Below are 25766 nucleotides of genomic sequence, written 5' to 3'. Positions count from 1 at the left end.
ATTGTTGTCTTGAATTCCATTTTTGCTATCGATAAGTTGAAAAGCAGTGAAAAGGATTATTCAATTCAGTTAGTAAGTAAAAAAACGAAATGTTAGTGTTATTGTCAAATCAAACAGAGCTGTTTCAAACCAACTTGGTACTTTGTGTATTTATATATGTGCACCAATTCTTTATAATTTCGTACAGATATGAAAGTATTAGTGGATTATTATGTTGTATGCAATTCAGAAAATTGTGATGTGATGATCTTTTGACGATGGTATTGGAGTTATTGCCCTTGACTTAAGAAGAAACGCGTCAAATTTGTCTGTGAACACAATAGAGACTACAGTTTTCATCCGATTTAAGTGAAATATGGTGTGATCATCTGTAACAATTGAGATCGTAGTCAAATTTGAATTTGATGATTTTTCAATAAACAGAATTCTAATTGTTGTCCTTTTGCCCAAGATTTGTTGAATTATGAGATGACAGTCTATGTCAGAATTTTATTAAATTTTGTGTTTATTTAAATCAACAATATTTTGCACAAAGTAGATATCTTGCTAGACTTTCTGAATTTATGCATTATTTAGATTTGAATGTTGTCATTTCAGAATGAATTGGATAGCATTGAAGGGAAAATACAAAGAATTGAAGTTGATATTCTAAAGAATCATGAAACAATTAAACAGATTAAAGACACAGTCAGAAAAATTGGTCAAAATAGACAAGAGGCTGGTTTACAAGAATTGAAAGAAGTATTAGATAAACATGAAGATACTGATTTACTTGAACGTTTAGGTCGAGGGAAGATTGGTGTGGTTCAGATGCAGCAACCCATCAAGACGTATAAAGATTTAATCAAGCAAAAGGCTTTTAAAGAGTTAGAGATACCAAATGATATGTGTATGTTAGCTGATCTTCCTCCTGCTAAAACAGATTTGAGAGTGAGTACCTTTTACAAGGATTTATTTCAAAATGGCAGACCATCAATATTGACAGTGTAAAAAAGTAAAAGTAAGAAATCTTTAGTGCACACCTCCAGTTTAGTGAGCCCTTTGTATGCTAAAGAATTATGGACTATGCATGCAAATATGCAGTGTATAGTATCAGCCGTTATTGGTTCTATTTTAAAGGTTTTCATGGAAATTTTATAACACAGATTCGGACTGGTACAGAGTCTGTGAAAGAGATGTGACAGTTGCAGTATCTGTCAAGCAAAACTTGCCATAGTACTCTTTGTTGAGAAGTACAGACTAACACTTTACTTTTTACTTAATATCTTGTCCTTCAGCATAATATACAATCTACCTTTGTTGAATAAATGACAAAATCTTTACTAGGTTAATGTTGATACTGTGTATTGATAAAGAACCCAAGTTACAAAAGAAATCAGCTAACTTGATGAAATTGAATTCAGAATTCAATTATGGTAAAATGCTACCTAAGTACCTTATGGATTATTCAATGATTTATTTTGTCAATAATTTAGATATACTGCATAAATTATTTATTATAGAATATCTATTTTCTGTAGATGATTGATATATTTGAGAAGAATAGTTTTGATAATATAGATGGTGGTGTATGGAAACAGGGCTGGCCTATAACTTATGATGATTCACAATGGAATAACAGGAAACTGAAAGTATTTTTAATACCCCATTCACATACAGATCCAGGTAAAGCTTTAACTTAACATATTTGCTACTAACTTCATGTGCCTCAGGAAAATTTACTCCCTTTTTTTGGCACTCTTCTAAGTACAGTACATTGTGTGGAATTCCTGCAATTTGAAAAGGTCACCAATGCATAGGTTGTAATGTTATCTGCTAAGTGGGACTTCAAACCCTTCAAAGGGACAAATTATTATATTTTCACAGCCATTGAGATTTGATACAGATTGATTTAGACAGTGCAAATTCTTGTTTAAATTTAGAGATTTTCTTTTCATTTTTTTAGACATGAGATATGAACAGTAAAACACTTTATGCATAATTTGCTGAATATTTTGATGATTTGCAACTTTGTCACAGTCCTAAGATATTGTTTTAAATGGTAACATTTGACTTTCAGGATGGTTGAAGACATTTCTAGATTACTACAGACAACAAACAAAACTTATTTTTGAGAATATGGTACCAAAATTAGAGGAAGATGGCAGAAGGAAGTTTATGTATGCTGAAATGTCTTTTTTCTCTCTATGGTGGGATGAAATAGATGACAGTAAAAAGGCCAGAGTTAAAAAGTAAGCTAACTGTAAATGAAACTCATGGCACACTTATTGGATGTACACATATTTAATTTAAGAAATCCAATTTTAAAAATAGTTGAGACTGTTGTCGATGTATGTAGAATCCCCAATGGATTCACTTGACTCAAGGTTACAATACCAATATTCTGTCATATATTACTTATGTCTTGGAAAACACACCAACCCTACTGACTTGTCTCCATAAAACATTAGATATATACTAAGTAAGTAACAGTCTATAATCAGACTTAGTTTCCACCAAACTTGGTATTTTCAAGGTTTTATAATTCAATTTTTCTGTTGATTTTTGCTTCTTGAAAGTCATTTAAAGACTTTTAACCCATTTATTAATAGATTGATACAGAAAGGTCAGTTAGAGATAATTACTGGAGGATGGGTTATGACTGATGAAGCTAATTCACATTATTTTGCTATGATAGATCAACTTATTGAAGGTCATCAATGGCTCAATGGAACTCTAGGTAAGTTAAATAGCAAGTAGATTTGGAGGTATATTTGAATCCAATTCTAATTTGATCTTATTGAAGTTATAATGTTAAAACATGTTTGAAATATTCAAATCATCATCAGGCCAGTTGATTATTTACCTGATTTATAAAGTGTCGCTATTTTTTTCTGGCAAACAGAGCTCTGGATTAATTGAACTTTGGAAAAAAGGTGTCTGCAGAAATTGTAATATAAAGAAGTTTCTGGTTGTTATTACATTATACCATTATTAATTTCAGGTGTTAAACCTAAAGCTGGGTGGTCCATTGATCCTTTTGGTTATTCTTCAACAATGGCGTATATACTGCGGGAAGCTGATTTTAGTAATATGTTAATACAACGTGTTCATTATTCTATTAAAAAATACCTAGCTAAAGAGAAGTCTCTGGAGTTTATGTGGAGACAACAATGGGGTAAGTGTCCATTTTAAGATTTGAGACAGAATCTTACAATGTTATCATTCAGTAATAGGAAGAAGGATCTATTTAGTAATCCATTTTATTAGCACACCTCAACCATCAAAATACCAATCCATTCAAATATATTGAATAGATAATATATGTATGCTTTGTTACACAAAGATTAAGAAGAAGTACCTATCTACAGCAGAACAGACACAAAATGCCTTTAAAAAAGAAATATTTCTAAATGCGTAAACTACTTGGTTTCACGTGGATTTTGTCTGTGACCAGATATCTTGGAAACCATATTTTTCTAGTTTACACTTTGAATATTGCAGAAGGATGAGCAGACACTTAAACACCTACTGAGAACTGAATTCATAACAATAATTTATTCTATTTAAGCAAAGAAGTTGATATTTCTATGCTCTAAACTATCCCCCAGCTTTATGAGTTTATATTTTTAGATCAAGAAGGTTCCACAGATATTCTTTGTCACTTGATGCCATTTTATTCTTACGATGCTCCTCATAGTTGTGGTCCTGATCCTAAGATATGTTGTCAGTTTGACTTTATGCGGTTACCAAATAATAAATATAGATGTCCCTGGAAGTTGAATCCTGTAGCAATAACCGATAACAATGTAGGCGAGAGGTAAGAATAAATTCACTAATCTCTTGACAGGTCAATTTGAAAATATGTACACTATTTTGAACATTTAGTCACATTTGTGAGCACTTATACTGCAAAATACACACAACACTTTTTGCCATGCCGAGGTGGTATTAAGATATCTTTGATTTGTCAGACACCAAACAATTTTGAAGGATTTTTTGTCTTTATAGGAAGGTAAATGGTAAAGACAACATAATGAAAATTGAAGGATATTGTTTTGCTTATTGTTCTGATATTATAGTTTGAAAATATAGGCAAATAGAGCTCCTTTTAGTTTAGTTTGCCATATTTGTTTACACCCAAATTTACACAAATATTGAAGAATTAAGAGTATTATTGGTATGTAAATGCAACTGATCATAATATGACAAACATACATGAATGACTTAGTCATTTATTCAGTTTGAACTGGGTAAATAACTGAATGAATGACGTAGTCATTTTTGTGTGTTTTTGGTGTGATCAATTGCGTTTCCACCCCAATAATGCTAGTGAGACCATCGTTTAATTCAGATACCTTTATTAATACAATTTTACTGTTTAATATGATTGGTTTCTTGAATTTGCCACAAATCTTAGATTGTGTCATTGTTGTGCTTTGACTACGTCATAGTGTCACTTGACAAACTACAGTTTATCGAAAAAGTTTGCATTACTGGTTGATTGAAGGGAGTGATAGTAAAAAATGTAATTATTTGAAAGTTAAATGAGTTTAATTTTTGAATAGGGTGAACTTATTAATAGACCAGTATAAGAAGAAAGCTCAACTATACAGATCAGATGTATTATTAGTACCATTAGGTGATGATTTCCGCTATGATACACCAACTGAATGGGATTTACAGTTCAATAATTATCAGAAAATGATAGATTATCTTAATGTTCATCCTGAATTAAAAACAGAGGTAAGTGTAGTGATGCTACCACATATCTAGTCTTGATACTATTTCATTCTCATATGTTTGGGTTTGGTTGTCTGAATATCTACTTTGCCAGCTGATAGATCTCTATTTTATCTATCTGTATCACTTTTCAGAATTAAAATCTAACATGTGGTTCTACTTGAAAAATAGACTAGGATTTTAATTTCTATAATTATCATTGTATCATATATGTATCAATATGTGGCTGACTTTGTAACTTATCTTTGTCAATGTTTATCATCACTGATTTTTGGCTGAAAATAATATACCAGTTGGTATTGTAACCGATTAAAAAACTGTATGCCTATGTTTTAGTTATTGTATTTTCAAACAAGTGAAAGTTTTGTTTCTTGACCAATGTTGGTACTGTATGTCAATGTGATATTACTATCATTAGTCTTTCTTCTGTTTTTTTAGCTTCAGTTTGGAACATTATCAGATTATTTTGCTGCTGTTTATGAAAGAAATAATGTAGATGAAGGTGGTAGACCACAAGTACCAACATTAAGTGGTGATTTTTTCTCCTATGCTGATAGAGAAGATAATTATTGGAGTGGTTATTATACTTCTAGACCATTCTATAAACATCTAGATAGAGTTACAGAGTATCATCTCCGGTATATATTTTATATTTTTTGTGATTTTATAGTAAGCACTGCACTAAGAGGACAACAGATTAAGTTCTTGGCCGTCCTGTTTAACAGCCATTTCTTACCCAAATCCTTGGAAATTCAGTACTACCTGGGTAAATTTGAATAATGAGGAAAGATGATTTATCATTTCTCTGACTGAAATTAAACTCTCAACCACCACAAAACTAAGCAAAGTTTAAAATGTAAAGGAATAAGTTAACAAACTGAACAATGATGTAAGATGTTCCAAAGTCACTAAGAACATGGTCTTGAATACAATCTGTCTGAAAAGAAGAATAATACTATATGTAAATATTAAATATAAACAGTGCAAGATAAGACTGAATTGTTCAAAAATATGTCTTTGTTTGCAGATCAGCTGAAGTAATATTTACAACAGCACTGGCTTATGCTAAAAACAATATGGCTGCAAATTTCCCATCAGCAACCTTCATGCAATATCTAGTAGAGGCACGTAGAAATCTGGGTTTATTTCAACATCATGATGGTATTACTGGTACTTCTAAAGAATTTGTTGTTGTGGATTATGGTAAAAGGTAAACTAGTTTTATTATGATTAAATCAGATTTAGCACCATAGTAATTACAGATGATACATAGGTGGAGTGTGTCATGACTAGTAAATCATTAATCAATGGTAGTCCAGTGGAATATAACTCAACCCACAATCAGTTGATTTTTGGTAATGGGGGGGGGGAGGGGGGCGCATATATCCTGTTTTGATACGCTACCAATGTTTGTGAAGTATTTCAAAGGATCATTAAAAATGCTAAATATCTTACCATAAGCCTTCAATTACAATTATTACAGGTGTTACATACCAGATGTTCAAAATGCATGATATCACTCTTCATTTGGACTTGTTTCTCAGATATCTATTTGTAAATTTATATATTTTATATTTTACAGATTAGTTCAAAGCATCAACAATTTAAAAAGATTGATAGCTGAATGTTCTACCTTTTTATCTATAAAAGATAAAGTTAAATATGATTTTAAACCAAAATCTCACTTCTTTAACCTGGTGAGTGTATTGTGTCATCTAGTTCTGAATCATCATGTCATGATACAATGTGTGGCAAAATAAAAGGGATACCATACACTACATATCACACAATGGTACACTTAGTATTGAAATGATATTGATACAATATGCTATGTATTGTCATTTCAGTAATAGAAAAAAATTATCACTTTATCTTGTCACTAAATTGTCAACTGCATAGTAATAGATGTTTACATTCACAAATGTAACTTAAAGTTATGTTTATACGTTTGTCTGGAATGCCTACTGAAAAATTGATATATGGCAATCCAAGTTGATAACATACAATGCTATATCATATCTATACAATTTAAAATATTGTAGGATGAGATAAGAGATGATCATGACTCTCTGCCTATAAAAACAGTCCTAGAAGTTTCTAAAGAACCAAGGTATTTAAGTCTACTAGATATATGATCTGTGTATTATTTAGTGTCTTTTAATGACAGCTCGTTGATTTTTAGTGTCTGTAAATCCATGAGTTATATTCTTTTGATTCAAAGCAAATGTTATTCAATGATTGGATCATTTAAAACAGCTGTTTGATTATCTAGAATTTAATTTACAGTTATATTCTGCAATCAGGAAATTTGCTTTCCAATTTGTTTCAGTCCTGTACTGATGTACAACTCATTAAGTCATAAAAGAATTAATATAGTAAAAGTCTATGTAACCTCACCATATATAGAAGTAACAGATCCCAGTGGTAATGTCATAGTCTCACAAATAGATCCCTTCTTTACTGATAAAGAAGTCATTGATGATAGAAAATATAAGGTATTTTGATTAGATTACTTATTTTCTATGAAGACTACAAAATATTTTGTTAACCAGCTTATTGAGCTCAATTTTTAACCAATCTATTTAAGAATTAGAATTTCATTTCTGGTTCATATTTAACAAAAAATACATAGTACGTTCAAAACCTATCCATTCAAATAACATTGCCCAAACACAACAATAACGTTTGTAGGAATTATACCTGAGCACAGCAAAAAAGTGAAGGTGACACCAAGGGTATAATAACAGGATGAATGATATGTTTGGCTTACACAATGATAAAAAAACACAAGAATAATGCAACGACTGACTTACAAATAACGAGAGCTCAGGAAAGGGTACGAATGGGAGCCAACCATGCCAAAATCACAAGAACCTTCTTATTCCCATTTTACTGTAACAAACAGGCAGATAGAGCAGATGTCAGACAGGCCTAGAATGGGTTGAACCAGGATGACCACACCACTTGATGAACTGTATTTGCATACCTTACATCTCTGAAACCTCTTTCTGACAGTGATGTCATCAGCGAGTTGACCAGACAAACAGACCGTGACCAGACGACTTTGAAATCAAGAAATGATATTATTTGGTTTTTGTACCCCACCTCACTTTATGCGACTCTGATGCCATAACAGGAAGCTATATGTTTGCCCTTTGTTGTGCTGGTTTTGTTGACTTATCACTCAGTTTAAAACATTTTAATCCAATTGTTTATTTACTAAGGATGTTTTCAAAGTTTCTTTCGGCCTTCAGTTTATATTTCTCCCCTGCACTGATGTAGAGAAGATTGTATTTTGTTATTTTTAGGTATCATTTATAGCAGAAGTACCAGCTTTAGGTGTGAGTTGTTATCATATTAAACAGGTTGAAGAGAATGCGAACCCTCTCAATTACTTATCAGTTGTAACAGTTTACCATTCAACCTCTCAACAGACTGATGAAAAACATATGTAAGCAATTAAATGATTAAATCTTAATCTATATATATATATATCTAGTTGTTAAACCTTTCATATGCGCATATGTTCTCATTTTATTTTGCCTTTTTAATATTAAACCCCAAACTTTTTACCAGCAATAACTAACTGCGTAGCTTCCTTAACCACCCTAGTCACCCCTGATCTCTACAGCTGGACCCCAAAATAGTATTTTAGTATTTAACTAATTTTGTTAGTTTTTTGTTTTTATAACTACTTGAATTTGTAAGTGCCAAAATACAATTATATATTTTTTTAACACAACTTGTTTTATTTCTAGAAAACCATTCCAGATGGATAGAAAATATTTTCTAGAAGAATTCAGTATTGAAAATGATTATTTAAAAGTCACCTTTTCAAAATCTACATCATTGATAACTGTAAGTACTAATCATTGTGCTTGATCTGATAATTAATGAGAAAACCAGCGTGCACCTATCCAGATGATAATTCATACGCCAAATTCAAGTCAATCCCTCATAATGAATGTGGTGTTCATGAGAATATTTGTAGTCTATATGACTATGATGATTCTTATGAAGCAGTTGTGTGATAAAGAATGAATTGTTGATAATTCTAGTCTATCTATGATAAAGAAGGATTTATTAACATTTCTAGTCTATATATGATAAAGAAGGAATTGTTGATAATTCTAGTCTATTTATGATAAAGAAGGATTTATTAACATTTCTAGTCTATATATGATAAAGAAGGAATTGTTGATAATTCTAGTCTATTTATGATAAAGAAGGATTTATTAACATTTCTAGTCTATGTATGATAAAGAAGGAATTGTTGATAATTCTAGTCTATCTATGATAAAGAAGGATTTATTAACATTTCTAGTCTATATATGATAAAGAAGGAATTGTTGATAATTCTAGTCTATCTATGATAAAGAAGGATTTATTAACATTTCTAGTCTATATATGATAAAGAAGGATTTGTTGACATTTCAAGTCTACATAAAAATCAGAAGGAATTGTTTATATTTCTAATCTATATATGATAAAGAAGGAATTGTTGATATTTCTAGACCATTATGATAAAGAAGATCTGAATGTGATTGTGATTATAAATTATTGATATTTATGTATTTATGATAAAGGAGTAATTGTTGATATTTCTAGTCTATCTATATATGATAAAGAAGGATTTGTTGATAATTATAATCTGTATAAGATTGTGATACAGTAGTAATTGTTAATATTTCTAGTCTATATATGATAAATAAGGAATTGTTTATATATCTAGTCTATATAAGATTAGGATAAAGAAGTAGTCTTATTTATATTTCTAGTCTATATATGATAAAGATGAAGAAGTTGAACATCAAACTAAAGTAGAATTTGTAGAATATACCACAAGACGTACTGGTGATAAATCTGGTGCCTATTTATTTTTACCAGAAGGTGAAGCAAAGGTAATGTTATATAGTTAAGTTCTCATTCAGTCCTGTTTCTGACCTTATGGACCCTCAAGTACTTCTTACCTTTTTTTTTTACACAATTGGGTAGATCCCTCCATAAAAGTGATGAACCTTAACATTATGAGGCTATTGTAGTAGTGGAGCAGGACCTTGACCAAACGCATGCATGGTTGTCACAGAATCGATGTTTTTCAAGTGCTGTCTTAAAATTTCAGCCCATACAAGGATTGCCACCATTAACAAGAATAATAAGAGGACCAATAGCATCAGAAGTCAATGTATTTGTACCATCATCAGTTCAAGTTCATGTTGTACGCCTTCTCAATTCACCAGGTAATTCTATCTGAACTCACTAGGTAATTATATCTCAACTCACCAGGTAATTATATCTCAACTCACCAAGTAATTATATCTCAACTCACTAGGTAATTCTATCTGAACTCACTAGGTAATTATATCTCAACTCACCAGGTAATTATATCTCAACTCACCAGGTAATTATACCTCAACTCACCAGGTAATTCTATCTGAACTCACTAGGTAATTATATCTCAACTCACCAGGTAATTATATCTCAACTCACCAGGTAATTATACCTCAACTCACCAGGTAATTATATCTCAACTCACCAGGTAATTATATCTCAACTCACCAGGTAATTATATCTCAACTCGCCAGGTTATTATATCTCAACTCACCAGGCTATTATATCTCAACTCACTAGGTTATTATATCTCAACTCACCAGGTAATTGTATCTCAACAGGTAATTATATCTCAACTCACCAGGTTATTATATCTCAACCCGCCAGGTAATTATATCTCAACTCACTAGGTAATTATATCTCAACTCACCAGGTAATTATATCTCAACTCACCAGGTAATTGTGTCACAACTCAACAGGTTATTCTGTCACAACTAACTGGGTGTATATATTTCAACACACCAGGTTATTCTGTCACAACTCACCAGGTGAATATATCCGAACTGAACTCACCAGGTGAATATGTCTGACTTCACCAGGTAATTACATCTAAACTCCCAAGATAGTGATATATGAACTTACCATGTAATGATATATCACAACTCACCAGGTGAATATATCTCAAACCACCAGTTGAATATATCTCAACTCACCGGGTGAATAAATCCCAACTCACCAGGTGAATATATCCCAACTCATCAGGTATATATCTTAACTCATCAGGTGAATATATCCCAACTCACCAGGTGAATATATCTCAACTCACCGGCTGAGTACATCTCAACTCACCAGGTGTGTAAAATCTCAACTCACCAGGTGAATATATCTGAATCCACCAGGTGATTATATCTCAACTAACCAACTGAACTGAACTGATTTAATTTGTTATTAAGGGTATGTGTATATTTGACTGTAGGTAGTGATGGTAGATCTGTTGATATATATAATATAGTTGATATAAGAAATGAGATTGATAAAGAGATAGCTGTTAGAGTTACTACTGATATTAATAATGAAGATAGAATATTTTATACTGATCTCAATGGCTATCAGGTAATATCCATTTCTACTTCAGTAATTTACTGACAAGCACCATTACAAGAGCTTTTCACAATGCTTGATGACACTGCATTTGGACTTGTACAGTATTCATTTTGTTAATAATGTTTTGTCTAAAAAGGACTAACAATTATGATGACAAAAAACATTATCATTTTATGTTGATATTTCAAATTTTATATGTTCTGAATAGTTACTCAAGTTAAAGACTGGCTTCACTTTTTAGGACTTAATAGATTAAGTTGTAGAACCATGGGTATAACTAAGCTTGAACCACTGATACTCATACAGAAAACATTTATATACAGACTGCTTGAAAACCTTGTATCAATACCAGTTGAATCACAATAAGTGTTTTTTATTTCTAGATGTCAAGAAGAAAGACGTATGATAAATTACCACTACAAGCTAATGTTTATCCTATGCCTGCTATGATGTATATAGAAGATGACAAGACAAGATTCACAATAATATCAGCTCAATCATTGGGTTGTTCTAGCCTTAAAACAGGTTAGTAAATGAAATATAGCTTATTGAGATGTGTAAACTGTTAGCTCCGGAGCACTGTATAAAGTGAAGATTTTGGGTCCTTCCCTTCACTTTCAAGTCGATTTTATATCCTTCAGATTTTTCTTAATGTTTTGACAGCCCTTCAAACATGTCATGAAAATTGAATATTTCAAACCTTAACAAAAAGATGAATGGATCAATCTTCATCAAACTTGACTTATCAGAAGCCAATTATAATGCAAAGAATCTAATGTTTTGTTTTTTCAATTATGTTTATTTGTTTTGATGGTAACTATGGAAATGTAAAAATTTAAGAAATTTAAATTGAAAATGATATTATGATTTGATATTATTTAAGGTGTAATGGAAGTTATAATGGATAGAAGATTAGCCCATGATGATAATAGAGGATTAGGAGAAGGAGTAAAAGATAATAAAGCCACACCAAATAAATTTAGATTTTTAATAGAAAAACGCAAAGCAAATAAACCAGTGAGTATTGTTATGTCATACTTCACATTTTGAATTTGAATTATTAGTTTTGCTGCATATAAATTCATGCTAAAATACAGTTTGTGTTGCAGGTCAGAGGGGCTTATATAGGAATTGCCTTTTTTCTGAGCAAATAAAAAAGTTTTTTTAATATATCCTATATTTGTTAAGAGAATTGGAATAGCACTCTCAAAATAGTACTGTTAGTCTTAGTTTTGATAAAAATATAATCTTTTGTAAGTTTACATTAAAAAGAAACACATTTCCCTCTTAGAAATTTCAACCCAAAGTAGTCACAAATTTTGGCTAAAAATTGTCCTCTATAATAACATAATAATATAATAATGTTGAAGTCATAAAATGTGCTCATGCTTGTATTTTTATCGATGCAAAGACATTCTAAGGCAATAATTTTAAGGCTGCTATTCCAATTCTCATAAAAATAATGGGAAAAATTCAAAAAACTTTTTACTTTGCTCAGAGAATAGTCTAGATGTTTAAGATCATTCGGCATTTGAAAATAGAGAAAGAGTAGCCTAATTCCTCTGTCCTGACAAAAGTTCTTACTTGCCTTTATTATCCCAATATGGAAAGAAGTTTTTGAGAATTCATTTCATATTATTAGATTTTTTAATATTTTTCTTTTTCTTTTTCAGCAAAAACCTACAGATTTAGGGTTTCCGTCCTTATTAGCTCACCATAGCTATGCTCACCTTATATCTCCATTATTTATCTTTCCTAAAACATCAGACTCGATACCAGTTATTTTAACACCAACTTTTACACCATTAATACAAGATTTACCCTGTGAAATCTACCTTCTAAACTTAAGAACTATGCAAAATAAAGATGACAGTCCCGATTTAAAATTTGTACCTAAAAATACAGCCGCTATGATATTACAACAATATGGTTTTGATTGTGGATATCCAGCTAAAAGTTTAACTTGTAATACTAATGGCGGTCAGGTATGTTACTTTAAATTAATATTTAAAAGGTTATAATATAAGCCCACATGAAATATGGAGCTTATATTGGCATCACCTATGTCTATTGATCTGTCCGTCTGTCCCTCGACAATTGCTTGTAACACTCTAGAAGTCACAATTCTAGTTGAATTTAGATGAAACTTTATGATATTGTTTATTAAAATAAAATTATTAACTTTTAAAAAATATGTCACTGGGTGTATGTTACCTTGCTTAGCAAGCTGTCTTTTTTGTACTATTGTAATTTAATATAATAAAATCCAACAAGATCTTACAATTTTTTTTTACTTTTTTCAGGTGACGTTTGCTAAAATATTCAAAGATATAGTGGTTAAAGAGGTGAAGTCGATGTCATTAACTTTAATGTATGAACGTGAAAAATTAGATTTGGAGACTCAAATTTCAATCAAACCAATGGAGATCAATACATTTAGAATAACATTCCAATCAACATCCAACTAAAACATCATTTTATTTATTCTCTTATCATAATCAGTCATTTAATTGGAGATTTCAAAATGTTTTGAGCCTTCACAATTTAAAATAGATAGAATACACAATATTCTCCACAATGTTTTTTGATATCATAAAGTCTTTGTTATTACCTAACTAATCAATGCCAGTTTTCTTGCAATGGATTCACGTCTTATAAATGGATTTCTCTAATGTTCAGACATTTATCAAAGGGGCAAAAATTTTGTATTATTTGGGATGTTTGGTGTTGAAGCATCAACGATTGTGTGTTGAGCATTTGAAATAGACAAATTATCAGCATTTGAGCTTTAAGTCAGAGAGGCTTAAAACATTTTGGTATCCCTATCTATTACATCAGCAGGTATTTTTATGAACTTTTGTTATATATAGTGATAATCTGCTGAATGAAGCTTTTATTTTACACAATTAGTTAGGATTATTGATAAACTCCATTGTATTTATTATTTAACACAGAATTATTATAATTAGAAATACTACCTCTTAAAATGAACAAATAAATTAAAATAAAATTAAGTTAAGGTATAAGATATATAACATGTGTAACACAAATAATATGTTATCTCATGTTTACTCTGAGACAATCTGTGATTGGATGATTTCAATTGAAGCACAGTCTTATTATGTGAGACTCTGGCCAGGGTATACATTTTTCTGTAAAGGCTTATTTTATGTCATCAAATTTTAAACTTATTTAAGCTTTATTTACAGTTATCTTATCCTGTTTTCAAGTTATTTTAAATGTATATCGACTATGAAGTGTTAAGTGTTATATTTTTAACTGGTGGCCTATTTCACACAATATAATGTTCACAACTCTATTGTTATGGATTGAAGAAGGATAAGAGTGCAATATTAATTATTTTAGTTCATCAATATTTATGAACAACCATGATACACTATTAGTTTTGATCAATATTTAAGACATAATTTCTTGGACTCACTGTAGCACATATCACATTAATCTTCAAAATAAATCCTTTTCCAAAGTTAATATTATAGCTCAAAATTGTTTCGTCACAATTCTATAATCTGAGGTGATGATAAACCATCCTTTGTTCAAGTAAGTTCATCATCATTTGTTCAAATAAATTCATCATTATGATCATCATTTGGTAAAGTAAATTCATCATTTTCTCAAGGTTTGTGTTGTATAAAAGTATGATCTTCAATTTATGTTAGTAGCTGTTATCTTTTCACATATTTTTTTTTTTTCTGTTTTTTATAATGAAGTTAAATAGTATGTAATTATAATGAGAAATATATTCTAGGTTTTGGGAATTGTAGGAAATAAATCAATCAAAATGGTGGTACGTTTATTTTTTGTAGGTTCATTTAATCAAGAAATTTTCAGTTTGACTGATAAACTGGATTTATTTAATTTTCTTTCATTGAATAGAATTCATTATTAATAGTATATAACTATAGTTTGATATTTTTGTTAAAGACTGGTGAATTTTTGTGTTGTTTAAGGATTTCTTTATCACTTTGGTTACAATTCCTCATTTATGATTGATATGGTTCCTAAATTGGAAAAATCATTAGATGATTTTGGGTTTTGTTTAGCAATTGGAGTCATTAGAACTTTGGTCTTAAATTTTTTTATGTTAACGAGCATATCATTATTTTTGTAATAATATTATAAATGAGGACCCTGTAAGTATTAAATAAATTGATATTTATGTATGTAAGTAAACTTTTATACTTACACTCCCAAATTGAACATATTTAAATAATAAATAATGGATAATTACTAACTTTCATATTATCCTTAGTTATTGAGTTTTGTTTTGTTAATTTTGTGTGTATATTTTGTGATTTCTTATATTTTGATGAACAAATGTAGGATAAATATATAATTGTTTTGGGGTATGAATGATATAATATTTTACAATAAATTAAAAATTTTTATTTCATACCATTTCTTTTTTACATTCTCTCAATTCAAGTAAATTTGTCTCTATATGCAACAGAAATATGGCCTTCTAATGCAAGATTACCACACACACAATCACGATTAGTGAAACGATTGAAATCATGATGTTCTATAGGAAGAAATCTCAATGTCAGCCATGGCAATCCTGTTAATCTTAAAAACGATTATCAAGTTTATACCTTTAAGACCGAAAAGTCATTCTAAGATTTAAGAGGAGCAGTCAGAAGCAATTTTATAAAACTGTAATTTTATTCTAAACTGTTCATCAAACAATAGAAAATCGGACTCATCTGACCATAATGCATGTAAATCATATCATTTCGCGGAGGAAAGTGCATTTATATCAAGTGTTATTATTAACGCAAAACCATTGTAATACCTGAATATACAGAGCACGGTTTGTGGTACGGCGCCCAGTTGCGGTCTGCGGAACGTTTTTGTCGAAGGGTTCAATTTGAATGTAGAGAGGTTAATGACTCGATTTACCAACAAATTGAGGACAGCAAAGAGAGACGTATATTGCCGTCGACCCTGTCCGTCGGTCCGTTCACATTTCTTGTAGGCGCGATAGAGGCTACAGTTTTTATCCAATCTTAATGAAACTTAGTAGGCGTGTATATATTGATGAGATCTCGGTCAAGTTCGAAATTGGTAATAATTGGATGATTGGTTTCAGAGTTATTGCCCTTGACTTAGTAAAACCGCGTCAAATTTGGCTTGTAGGGACAATAGAGACTACAGTTTTTATCTGATCTTGATGAAACTTGTTATGCATGTATATATTGCTGAGATCTCAGTCAAGTTCGAAATTCGTAATTATCGGATGAATGGTTTCAGAGTTATTGCCCTTGACTTAGAAAAAACGAGTCAAATTTGCCTTGTAGGAGCGATAGAGGGTACAGTTTTTATCTTCATGAAACTTGGTATGCATGTATGTATTGATGTCAAGTTCGAAATTAGTAATAATCGGATGAACGGTTTCAGAGTTATTGCCCTTGACTTAGTAAAAATTCGTCAAATTGGCTTGTAGGCATGATAGAGACTACGGTTTTTATCTGATCTTGATGAAAGTTGGTATGCATGTATATGTTGATGAGATCTCAGTCGAGTTCATAATTGGTAATAATCGGATAAAGGGTTTCATATTTATTTCTCTTGACTTAGTAAAGACTTGTCAAATTCGGCTCTGCAGTTTCTATCCAATCTTGATGAAACTAGATATGTATGTATATTAATGAGATTTTGGTCAAGTTAGAAATTGGTAATAATCAGATGAACAGTTTCAGAGTTGTTGCCCTTATGAGACATTATTCACGTTTGAATTTGATGATAATTTCATGAACTGTATCAGGTTTTTGCCTTGACTTATAGATGATTTTAATATTATTTGAAAATTCATTACTAAACCACTAAATATTTTGTTATCATTTCTGACAGCTGGTGGTGAGCGTATGTTACCTTGCCTGGCAAGCTATCTTTAACAAACCACACCAGAGTAAACAACCGTTTGTTAAAAGTTTTAATCAGGATTCAATTCTACTCAGTGTCTTGAGAGAAACGTTGAGCCTCAAACTCAAACCATTGTTATCAAAGCTTGGGAGTGAACAGAATCATGGGTTACTTAGATACTAAGTTTACTACGTATGTTGACTGAAGTCATTTTTCTAGAGGAGATCCATATCTATACAGAACCTCTTTATCCATGTATTGGACAGACTTACAGCTCTTAATATGTATGTTATTCTTATTATCATTATCTTATATACTGCAATATTTCTTTCTATTGCAAAGTTAAAGTAATTTTCTATTTTCCATTTTTTATTCTGATCGAATGTAGTGCTATACGGCAAAATGTCGACCTATATTGCCGTCGGTCTGTCTGTCACTCCGTCCGTCGGTCCACATTTCTTGTATGCACGATAAAGGCTACAGTTTTTAACTTATCTTAGTGAAATGTTGGTATGCATGTATATTACGATGAGATCTCGGTAAAGTTCGAAATGTGTAATAATTGTATGAACGGTTTCAGAGTCATTGCCCTTGTCTATAAGTCAAAACATGTCAAATTTGGTTGTGGGCACGATAGTCTTCTTGAAGAAACTTGGTTTGCATGTAGGCCCTATAATTGATGAGATCTCAGTCGAGTTCGAAATTGATACTAATTAGACGAACTTTGCCTTTGTGTGTAGCCTACGTCGATCGGACCTTGTTCATGTTTGAATTTGATAATTTGATGAACTTTTTTCGCCTTGACTTAGCCTATAAATATTTTTAAGATTTGAAAATTTATTATGAAGCCACTATTATCAATAGACTGTTATCAATTCTGGCAGTGGGCGTATGTTACTATCAAGCTATCTTTAAAATATGGTTATAACTAGCTTGTTCAAATTTTAACATTTTAATGTTATTTAAAAAATTTATTTAATTGCCATTTTTTATTTGCAGTTTCTTACTTATTGTTGTACGCCAATCTTTACAAGACGTGAATACTGATAAATACCCTACTGCTAGTGTAGCTAGAATCTGATGAGCAGTTTCTCTTAGAGGATCATGTAGGTATTTTTATTCTATAATAGCCCAGTACTAAATAAATATTATCTCAATTCTAATAGAGGTTATACAGAGATTAGAGTTGACCAAACTAATTACAAATTGGCATCGGGTTTCTGATAAGATGCGGCAATTCTTGTATAATACAAGGATGTCAAACATAAAAATACAAACTTATAAAACACAAACTTACAAAACAAACTTGATACTTATCGGAACATAAAAATTTACTCCTACTAGGCTTAACGATCCAACCTTAAAACGAAATACAAAAACAACATATTGGCAAAACATTGGTTGAAACTTGTCACACGAGGAAGTATATATAATATCAATCATGAGTAATGTGACAGTTGTGTTGTAGAGGACACCATTTTGTAGGTACTGCACTTAAGCTTTATTAAATAATCTGATTGGTTGATATTATCACATGATCACAATAGGTCACATGACAATAATAAAGAATAATGATTTAAAGGTAAGCACTTCAGTATGCTACATCTCCCCTTTTCAATAAGAAATTAATATTTAATTTAACTTTCTGTTAATTGTCACTTATGAACTCTGTGGTTCTTTTAATAGTTTATAACTTTAGAAAACACATTTGTTTTTTAAAAAAAACATAAAATAGTCTATCAGGTTTAGCTTTAAACATAATCGTCATATTTGGTTGGTCGACGCTTAACACGTTTTCTTGACAACACACGTTTGGCTACGGATGATGTATTCGGACTAGACATCTGTGGTTTAGGTTCAGGTGTTAAAATTGGTGGTGGTAAGACTCGTTCATCAATACAATTTTGAGGTAATTGTGTATTAGGTTCGGGATAATCATGAATGAATATAGGATACGGTTCTTTTGTTTTCAAAAGATGTCTTTGATTGCGGCGAAGCTCTTGGCCATCATACTGTACGTAGTAGGAACGAGGATAAACTGATTTTCTGGATATCACTCCTGGTTCCCATGTTTTATTATTACGTATGCAAACGACATCGCCTGCTTTTAAACTTTCTGCCTCTCTGCTTCCTGTCAAAATAGTGTTTCTGTCGTTGTTGTCTGTCATGTAATTCGTTGAAAGGATTAACCACTTTAGGTTCAACAGTTGAAAGGTGGTTGGAAGCTAGTTCGTAAAGTTCGACTCATTAGTAGTTGAGTTGGCGAGTAAGACATTCCTACTACTGGAGAATTTCTGTATTCTAAGAGTGCTATGTGGGTGTCTTTTCCTTCACGATCTGCTTTCTTCAACATGCGTTTTAATGTCTGCACATAACGTTCACCCATGCCATTGGATTGAGGGAATCTTGGACTTGATGTAGTACACTTAATACCCCATTCTTTAACAAAAGTCTTGAATTCGAAACTATCATAAGGCATGTTATCGGTCACGATTTCTTCAGGTATCCCAAAACGTGCGAACATAGCTTTCATGTGTTTGATTACATTACCAGCTGTTTTGTCTTTTCTTAGGAAAACTAATTCAGGATATTTTGAGTAAAAGTCCACAACAACAAGATAATCATTATTTGAATGTCATAATGTCACTAATTTCTGCCAAGGTCGTTCTGGTATTGTATGTGGAATCAGCGGCTCTTTGGGTTTGCTGTTTCTGAATTCTAAACACGTAGGACATTTACCAATAATATCTTCTATTTCAGATGACATTCCAGGAAAATACATAATTGATCTTGCACGATTCTTGGACTTTTCTGCTCCTAGATGACTTTCATGTATTAGTTTTAACATATTAGGAATCAAAGATGAAGGAATGATGATACTTATCACGGAATACTAATCCTTCAGCTTCATAGATTTCATCACGACAATGCCAATATGCTCTGGTCTTGAGTGGAGTGCTGGATTTACAGTCTGGCAACCCATATTTAATCAGTTGACGTAAAGACTGAAGTACTGGGTCATTCTGCGTCTCAGTTTTGATATCTTGTATTTGAATAGCGCTTACAGGAAAATCTTCTATTAAACTGTAAACCATTACTTTTACTTCCATGTCGTCTGTAGTTTCATCAGATATGTTTGTAAGGTATGCTCTAGACAATGTGTCAGCAACATATAAATATTTCCCAGGTACGTAATTCAAGTTGATTCTATACCGTTGTAATTTGATTAACATACGTTGAAGTCGTGGTGATGTGTCTGCAATAGGCTTCTTTATGATTGATGTTAGAGGTTTGTGATCCGTTTCCGCCTCAACATCTTTACCATAAATATACTGGTGAAATTTGGTTGTTGCAAATTGAAGAGCGAGCATCTCCTTCTCAATTTGGGCATAATTCTTCTCACTAGTAGTAAGAGATCTCGATGCATATGCGATAGGTCTACCATTCTGTAGAAGAAATGCTCCTAGACCTTCTTTTGAAGCATCTGCTTGAATTTTAACAGGTTTGTTTACATCATAGAATTGTAAAACAGGTTCAGCTGTCAAAATGTCTTTTAACTGTTGAAAAGCATTGTCATGTTCTGGTTGCCATGACCATTCAACATCTTGTCTTAATAAAGAACGTAGTGGAGCTGTTATTTCAGATTCATTTGGTATATATTGAGATAAATACTTGATCATCCCAAGTTCTTTGTAAAGCTTTCTTGTCTTCTGCCTTGGGCATTTCAACAATGGCTTGAACTTTGGTTTTGTCAGGTTTTAAACCTTGGGATGTTATTAGATTACCCATATACTTGACTTCACTAACTTTATACTGAATTTTGTCTTTGTTGAATTTAATGTTCTTCTCACGAGCTCTCTCCATCACTTTACGTAGAATAGCATCATGTTCTTTCTCATTTTCACCTGCTTTAATCATGTCATCAGCTATGACGAAAACACCATTAATATCACCAAAAGTCTGCTCATTACGTTTCTGCATTACTTCACTAGCTGATGATATGCCAATGGGCATTCTTAAGAATCTTTTTCTTCCCCATGGGGTATTGAATGTTGTTAAATAGGATGATTTATATGTTAATTTAACTTGCCAAAAGCAATCTTTTTCATCTAAAACAGTGACTACTTGTTTACCATTCAGTCGGCTTTGTACATCTGCTGGTGTTGGAGTTCTGTAGTGCTCACGCTTAATGGCTTCATTAAGTGGCTTTGGGTCTAAACACAATCGGAGAGAACCATTTCTCTTCTCCACTATGACTAAATTGCTCACCCAGTCTGTTGGCTGATCTACACTGGCTATAATATTTCGACGTTCAAGATCATCAAGAGTCTTCTGCAATTTATCAAATCTTGAGTATGGAACTTTGCGCTGTGGTTGGATCTGTGGCTACACATTATCACGCACTTGGATGTGATATTCTTGATCAAATTCACCATACCTTTAAAAACATCTTGGTATTCTTCAATAAGATCATGTCGATTCAGCACATTTACTTCTAATCCCTGTATTAGATTAAACTTTTCACATGCTCTGTGCCCTAAAATAGCTGTATCTGCTCTATCAGTGACATAAAATTGTAGATTCTTCACTGTACTTCCTATTGTACACTTTACTTCTGTTTTACCAATTGGTCTGATTTTTGAGTTACCAAATGCATGTAAAACTGTGTTGGTTGTTCGCGGTAGTTGACGAGGATTTATTTTCTTCTACACTGACAAAGGTAAAATATTGGTCTATGCTCCAGTGTTTAATTTGAATCTTACAGGACCAGTATTCTCTAAATGAACATCAACATGCCATTTATCATCACTGTTGAGACTTCCAACAAATAGGTTACTATTAGTATCTACTGTATTGATGAAGAGTGTATCTTCATAACTATAATCACTGCTATCAGAGTCTACAGTTTCATGAAAATCATGTACATCTTTGGTTCTTGTTTTATTAGTACTATTACATACCCCTGCAAAGTGATTTCTTCAATAACATTTCTTGCACCTTTTACCCCAGGCTGGACATTTCCTTGGTTGATTCTCAAAACCACAGTATTTACAGTCTGTTGATATTTTAGAACTGTCCTGTGATCTGTCAGTATGATTCAGTGTTCGTTTAGGTTTGTATTTATTTTCATTGTGTCTGTGACATGCAGAATGTTTTCTTCTTGAAAAGTTTTGTATGCTATCTACAGCAGCAATTTCACCATTCATAGTTTTGTTGCTTGCAAGCTTCAGCTGCTCTGGAATTTTGTCTCTTTGATCTCCAAATTCACATAATGCAGCTTTTGACTTCAATTCTGTCACCCAATGGTCTATAGATTCACCTTCAAGCTGATTACGCTCCCAAAATTTATATCTTTCATATACTTCATTTGTTCTAGGCTGACAGTAGGCTTTAAATTTTTCAATAACCGTTTCAACTGCCACTCTATCTTCTCCTGCGCCACAAACAAAAGTATCATGGATATCGACTGCCTCTGGGCCTGCAGTGTGTAACAAAATAGCCACCTGCACATCATTGTCTTTTTCGGACAATTCTGCAGCCTTCATATAAATTCTGTACCTTTGCTCCCATTTTCTCCAATTCTCTGCAATGTTTCCACTGAAACTCATGGGCTGGGGAGGCTGAATTTTCTCCATATTTCTATTTTTCACTTGTGTTATAGAGGACACCATTTTGTAGGTACTGCACTTAAGCTTTATTAAATAATCTGATTGGTTGATATTATCACATGATCACAATAGGTCACATGACAATAATAAAGAATAATAATTTAAAGGTAAACACTTCAGTATGCTACAAATAAGTATTTCATAATGAAAAGTGGTATTAGCCTACCAAAACAAAAAACATCCATTATGTTCTGACGATAGGCCTACTGATCAATTTCAAACGTTCAAGGAAGATAACTTATGAAAATTATTTTAATTTAATTTTAAATTTTCAAGGGAGAGAACTGATCACAAAAGTTATATGTTTATAATATATAATATTAGTAATAAAACAGGATTAAAATGAATTATTTTATTGAAGATATATGTTTTAAAGTAATAAAAGCTATGCTGCACTTCTTAACCAGAAACAAAGTTGTCTAATATGAATAAAGTTTGAACAAATAAATTTTACAATAAAACTAAAAAGATGTTATTGAAATAATCAAGTTATAGAATCTATTTATTGAATATTTTATTTTTCTTTTGGTGTTTTTGTCACTTCCTGATGAACTTCAGTAAAGTGTGAATGTGTTTTTATCTATCTGATACTTTCTCTCTATCCAACTGCTTGAAGAGAAAAAGGGACTTCTTTAGGCTGTGAGGGAAGTCTGACTGTGGCTACAATCTGATGAACTGTGTATCATATAAGACGTAAAGAATGGATGTTTTTAAAGAAATGTTATTGTTTTCGAAAGAAAAGATTTTATAGTAGATATATCCATCTACAGGAATTTAAAAAAACATAGATTTAGTATTTCTTTAAAGCTCATCAGATTTATAAGGGTAGATTCAAGTTTGTGTGTATTTTGAAGGTCATCAGGAAGTTTTCTCTGTAAAAACAACTTCTTTAGGATAAGGGGAGTTGTTAAAATTGTAGGTAAATAGCACTTATTGTAAAGTCTTATTTTAGGAAACATCCCTCTCACAGTAGGGATGATTTGTGTATTGTCACTTACTAAATTGGATGGTCGGTCAGCGTGATACTCTGGAAGTGGTCATGTAGTAGGTGAGGGGACCATTTTGCTGCATGATCCTCGAAGGTGGTGTCATATGTCCTACGGCAAAGATTAGAAACCTTATGAATCTGACATTATTCATTTTGGCAATTCCTTGAGAGGGTGTTTAAATCAAGACTGAAGTGTCATGGTTAGGTTTTGTTTCTGTGGATTTTATCAGACGGTAGATATTCCAAAGTCTAACCTAAAGTGCGGCCTTTTATTTTCATCCAAAACAACGGTTGAGGACAAGTGCTATATTCTACCCGAGATACTATTCACATTATTATTATTATTTTTATCCCATTATTATTATTATTATTATCCCATTATTATTTTTATCCCATTATTATTATTATCATTATTATTATTATAATTTGTGATACAAAATAAACAATAAAAAAGAATGTTGAGAAAGTTTGTCCCTGTGGATTTTATCAGACGGTAGATATATCAAAGTCCAGGACAAGGTGCTATCTCATTATTATTAATTTACGAACATAAAAAACCCTACGTAACGTTTTAGAATATTTTTGGCATTTAAAAATCATTAACTGGATCTAAACTTTCTGCTACGTTAAAGGGCACATTTCTCTAGATTTTGGTGTATAGTTTAAACAAATTCAAAAATATTTTTCGACCTGCAAAAACCGGTTTGTCCCTTTAAAAAAGACAATGTTCGATTCCCCTGTTAATTTTGGTCAACTAACCTGAAGCAAAAATAATGCCTTAATATAATTAAAGACAATTCTACTCTAAAATGGTACAAATTATTACTAAGAGTAGTACCATAAGTTATTTGATTTTGAATTTAAGAACAACCCATGACATAAACTGGTCTTTGTCATGAAAGCATTTAAGAAACCACACAAGATTTTCAGATGGTTACAAATGTTTTGAAGTTTCCTTCAGTTACAAAAAAAAAATTTCTGTCAAATTTTAAAGCTTTTCAAATGAAATTGTCTGTTTTCAGATTCTCAATACTTATTCAATCAGTATTCTATGGTGTATATAATTCAGAAATTTAGGTATTATGGAATAATTATATATTTCAACGCCAATATTAACCAATCACACTAACAATATTTCACTTAACCCTTTTCACCCTAACTAACTTTTACATAAATCTCTGATTTATATACATCATAGAGTTCTAATAAAGATTTTGTGGAAAGTATTTTTGAAAGATTCGCTTTCAGAAAACAGCTACTAAAAGATCTGAAGGGAATAAATTTATTTAAGAATTGAAAAATAAACACTGCGATTAAGTGGAAATTATGTCATCTTTAAAATTTTCTTTTGTGTATTTTTCTTATTAATTTGTTTTGATTATAATTTCAGGCTAAAGAAAGAAATTAAGAGAAAAATGGACTAATATTGAGTCAACTACATTATTTTCATTCTTGGTTTTATATGATGGAAATAACAAAGGAATGATGTCAATAGAGACTTTAACCAAGAATCATATTAGTTTGTATCACGATAGAAATGACAATCTATCTTCTTTGGTGGATAGTCTACAGTTTCCTATATGGTTTCCATTCAAGTTTATAATGCGTACCATTCAAGAAATAATTATTTTATCTTGATCTTGTCCATTGCTAATATTAGGAAATCAGAAATTTGACTACATAAACCAAATTCAGTTCCTTGAAATTAGCAGATAGTCAACTCTTTAGATGGTCAGGCCTTGTAGCCAATTTTACCTTGATTTAGATAGGGTTGAGGAAAAGCTAAATCCTTTCAAAATAATGTTATGATATAAAAGATATAGACCGATAGCAGCCAATGTCCTTCATATTCAAATATACAATATGAAAAAGTTGGGAAGGGACGTGCTTTTATTCCTTATCTCCACACCACATGTATATATGTCACGATAGCAATTGTACACTGTCCACAATTACCCGTAAACACTTTAGAAGCACAATTCTTAACGGAACTTGTACATGGTGAGTGTTTATTTATCACCCCAGGATAAATCCTATTGAAAATCAAATACATCGAGATATATTTAGTA

At 31.5% G+C, this 25766-nt stretch overlaps 2 protein-coding genes across 2 annotated transcripts; one reads left to right on the top strand and one right to left on the bottom strand.

The window, feature by feature from the left end:
• Nucleotides 1-1520: 1520 nt before the first annotated feature.
• LOTGIDRAFT_188902 (hypothetical protein) lies at nt 1521-13853 on the top strand (the record flags this gene model as incomplete). The annotated part of the gene is made up of 20 exons (XM_009056011.1): nt 1521-1665; nt 2060-2231; nt 2592-2719; nt 2984-3157; nt 3613-3799; nt 4548-4725; nt 5161-5360; nt 5750-5932; nt 6305-6419; nt 6765-6832; nt 7052-7217; nt 8031-8173; nt 8502-8580; nt 9501-9636; nt 9855-9962; nt 11030-11166; nt 11541-11682; nt 12041-12183; nt 12831-13142; nt 13461-13853. 20 exons carry the CDS (start codon nt 1521-1523, stop codon nt 13623-13625), a joined length of 3081 nt encoding a protein of 1026 aa, XP_009054259.1. The 3' UTR covers nt 13626-13853.
• Nucleotides 13854-18791: 4938 nt separating this feature from the next.
• Nucleotides 18792-22712, bottom strand: LOTGIDRAFT_160821 (hypothetical protein; the record flags this gene model as incomplete). The annotated part of the gene is made up of 3 exons (XM_009056010.1): nt 18792-19171; nt 21479-21746; nt 22545-22712. The coding sequence occupies 3 exons, from the start codon at nt 22710-22712 to the stop codon at nt 18792-18794; spliced, it is 816 nt and encodes a 271-aa protein (XP_009054258.1).
• Nucleotides 22713-25766: the final 3054 nt, after the last annotated feature.

The sequence above is a fragment of the Lottia gigantea genome (genome assembly GCF_000327385.1).
Source record: "Lottia gigantea unplaced genomic scaffold LOTGIsca_26, whole genome shotgun sequence".
NCBI classification, from domain to species: domain Eukaryota; kingdom Metazoa; phylum Mollusca; class Gastropoda; family Lottiidae; genus Lottia; species Lottia gigantea.
The sequence above is the reverse complement of the archived record's forward strand: the minus strand, read 5'-3'. Positions and strand labels throughout refer to the sequence as shown.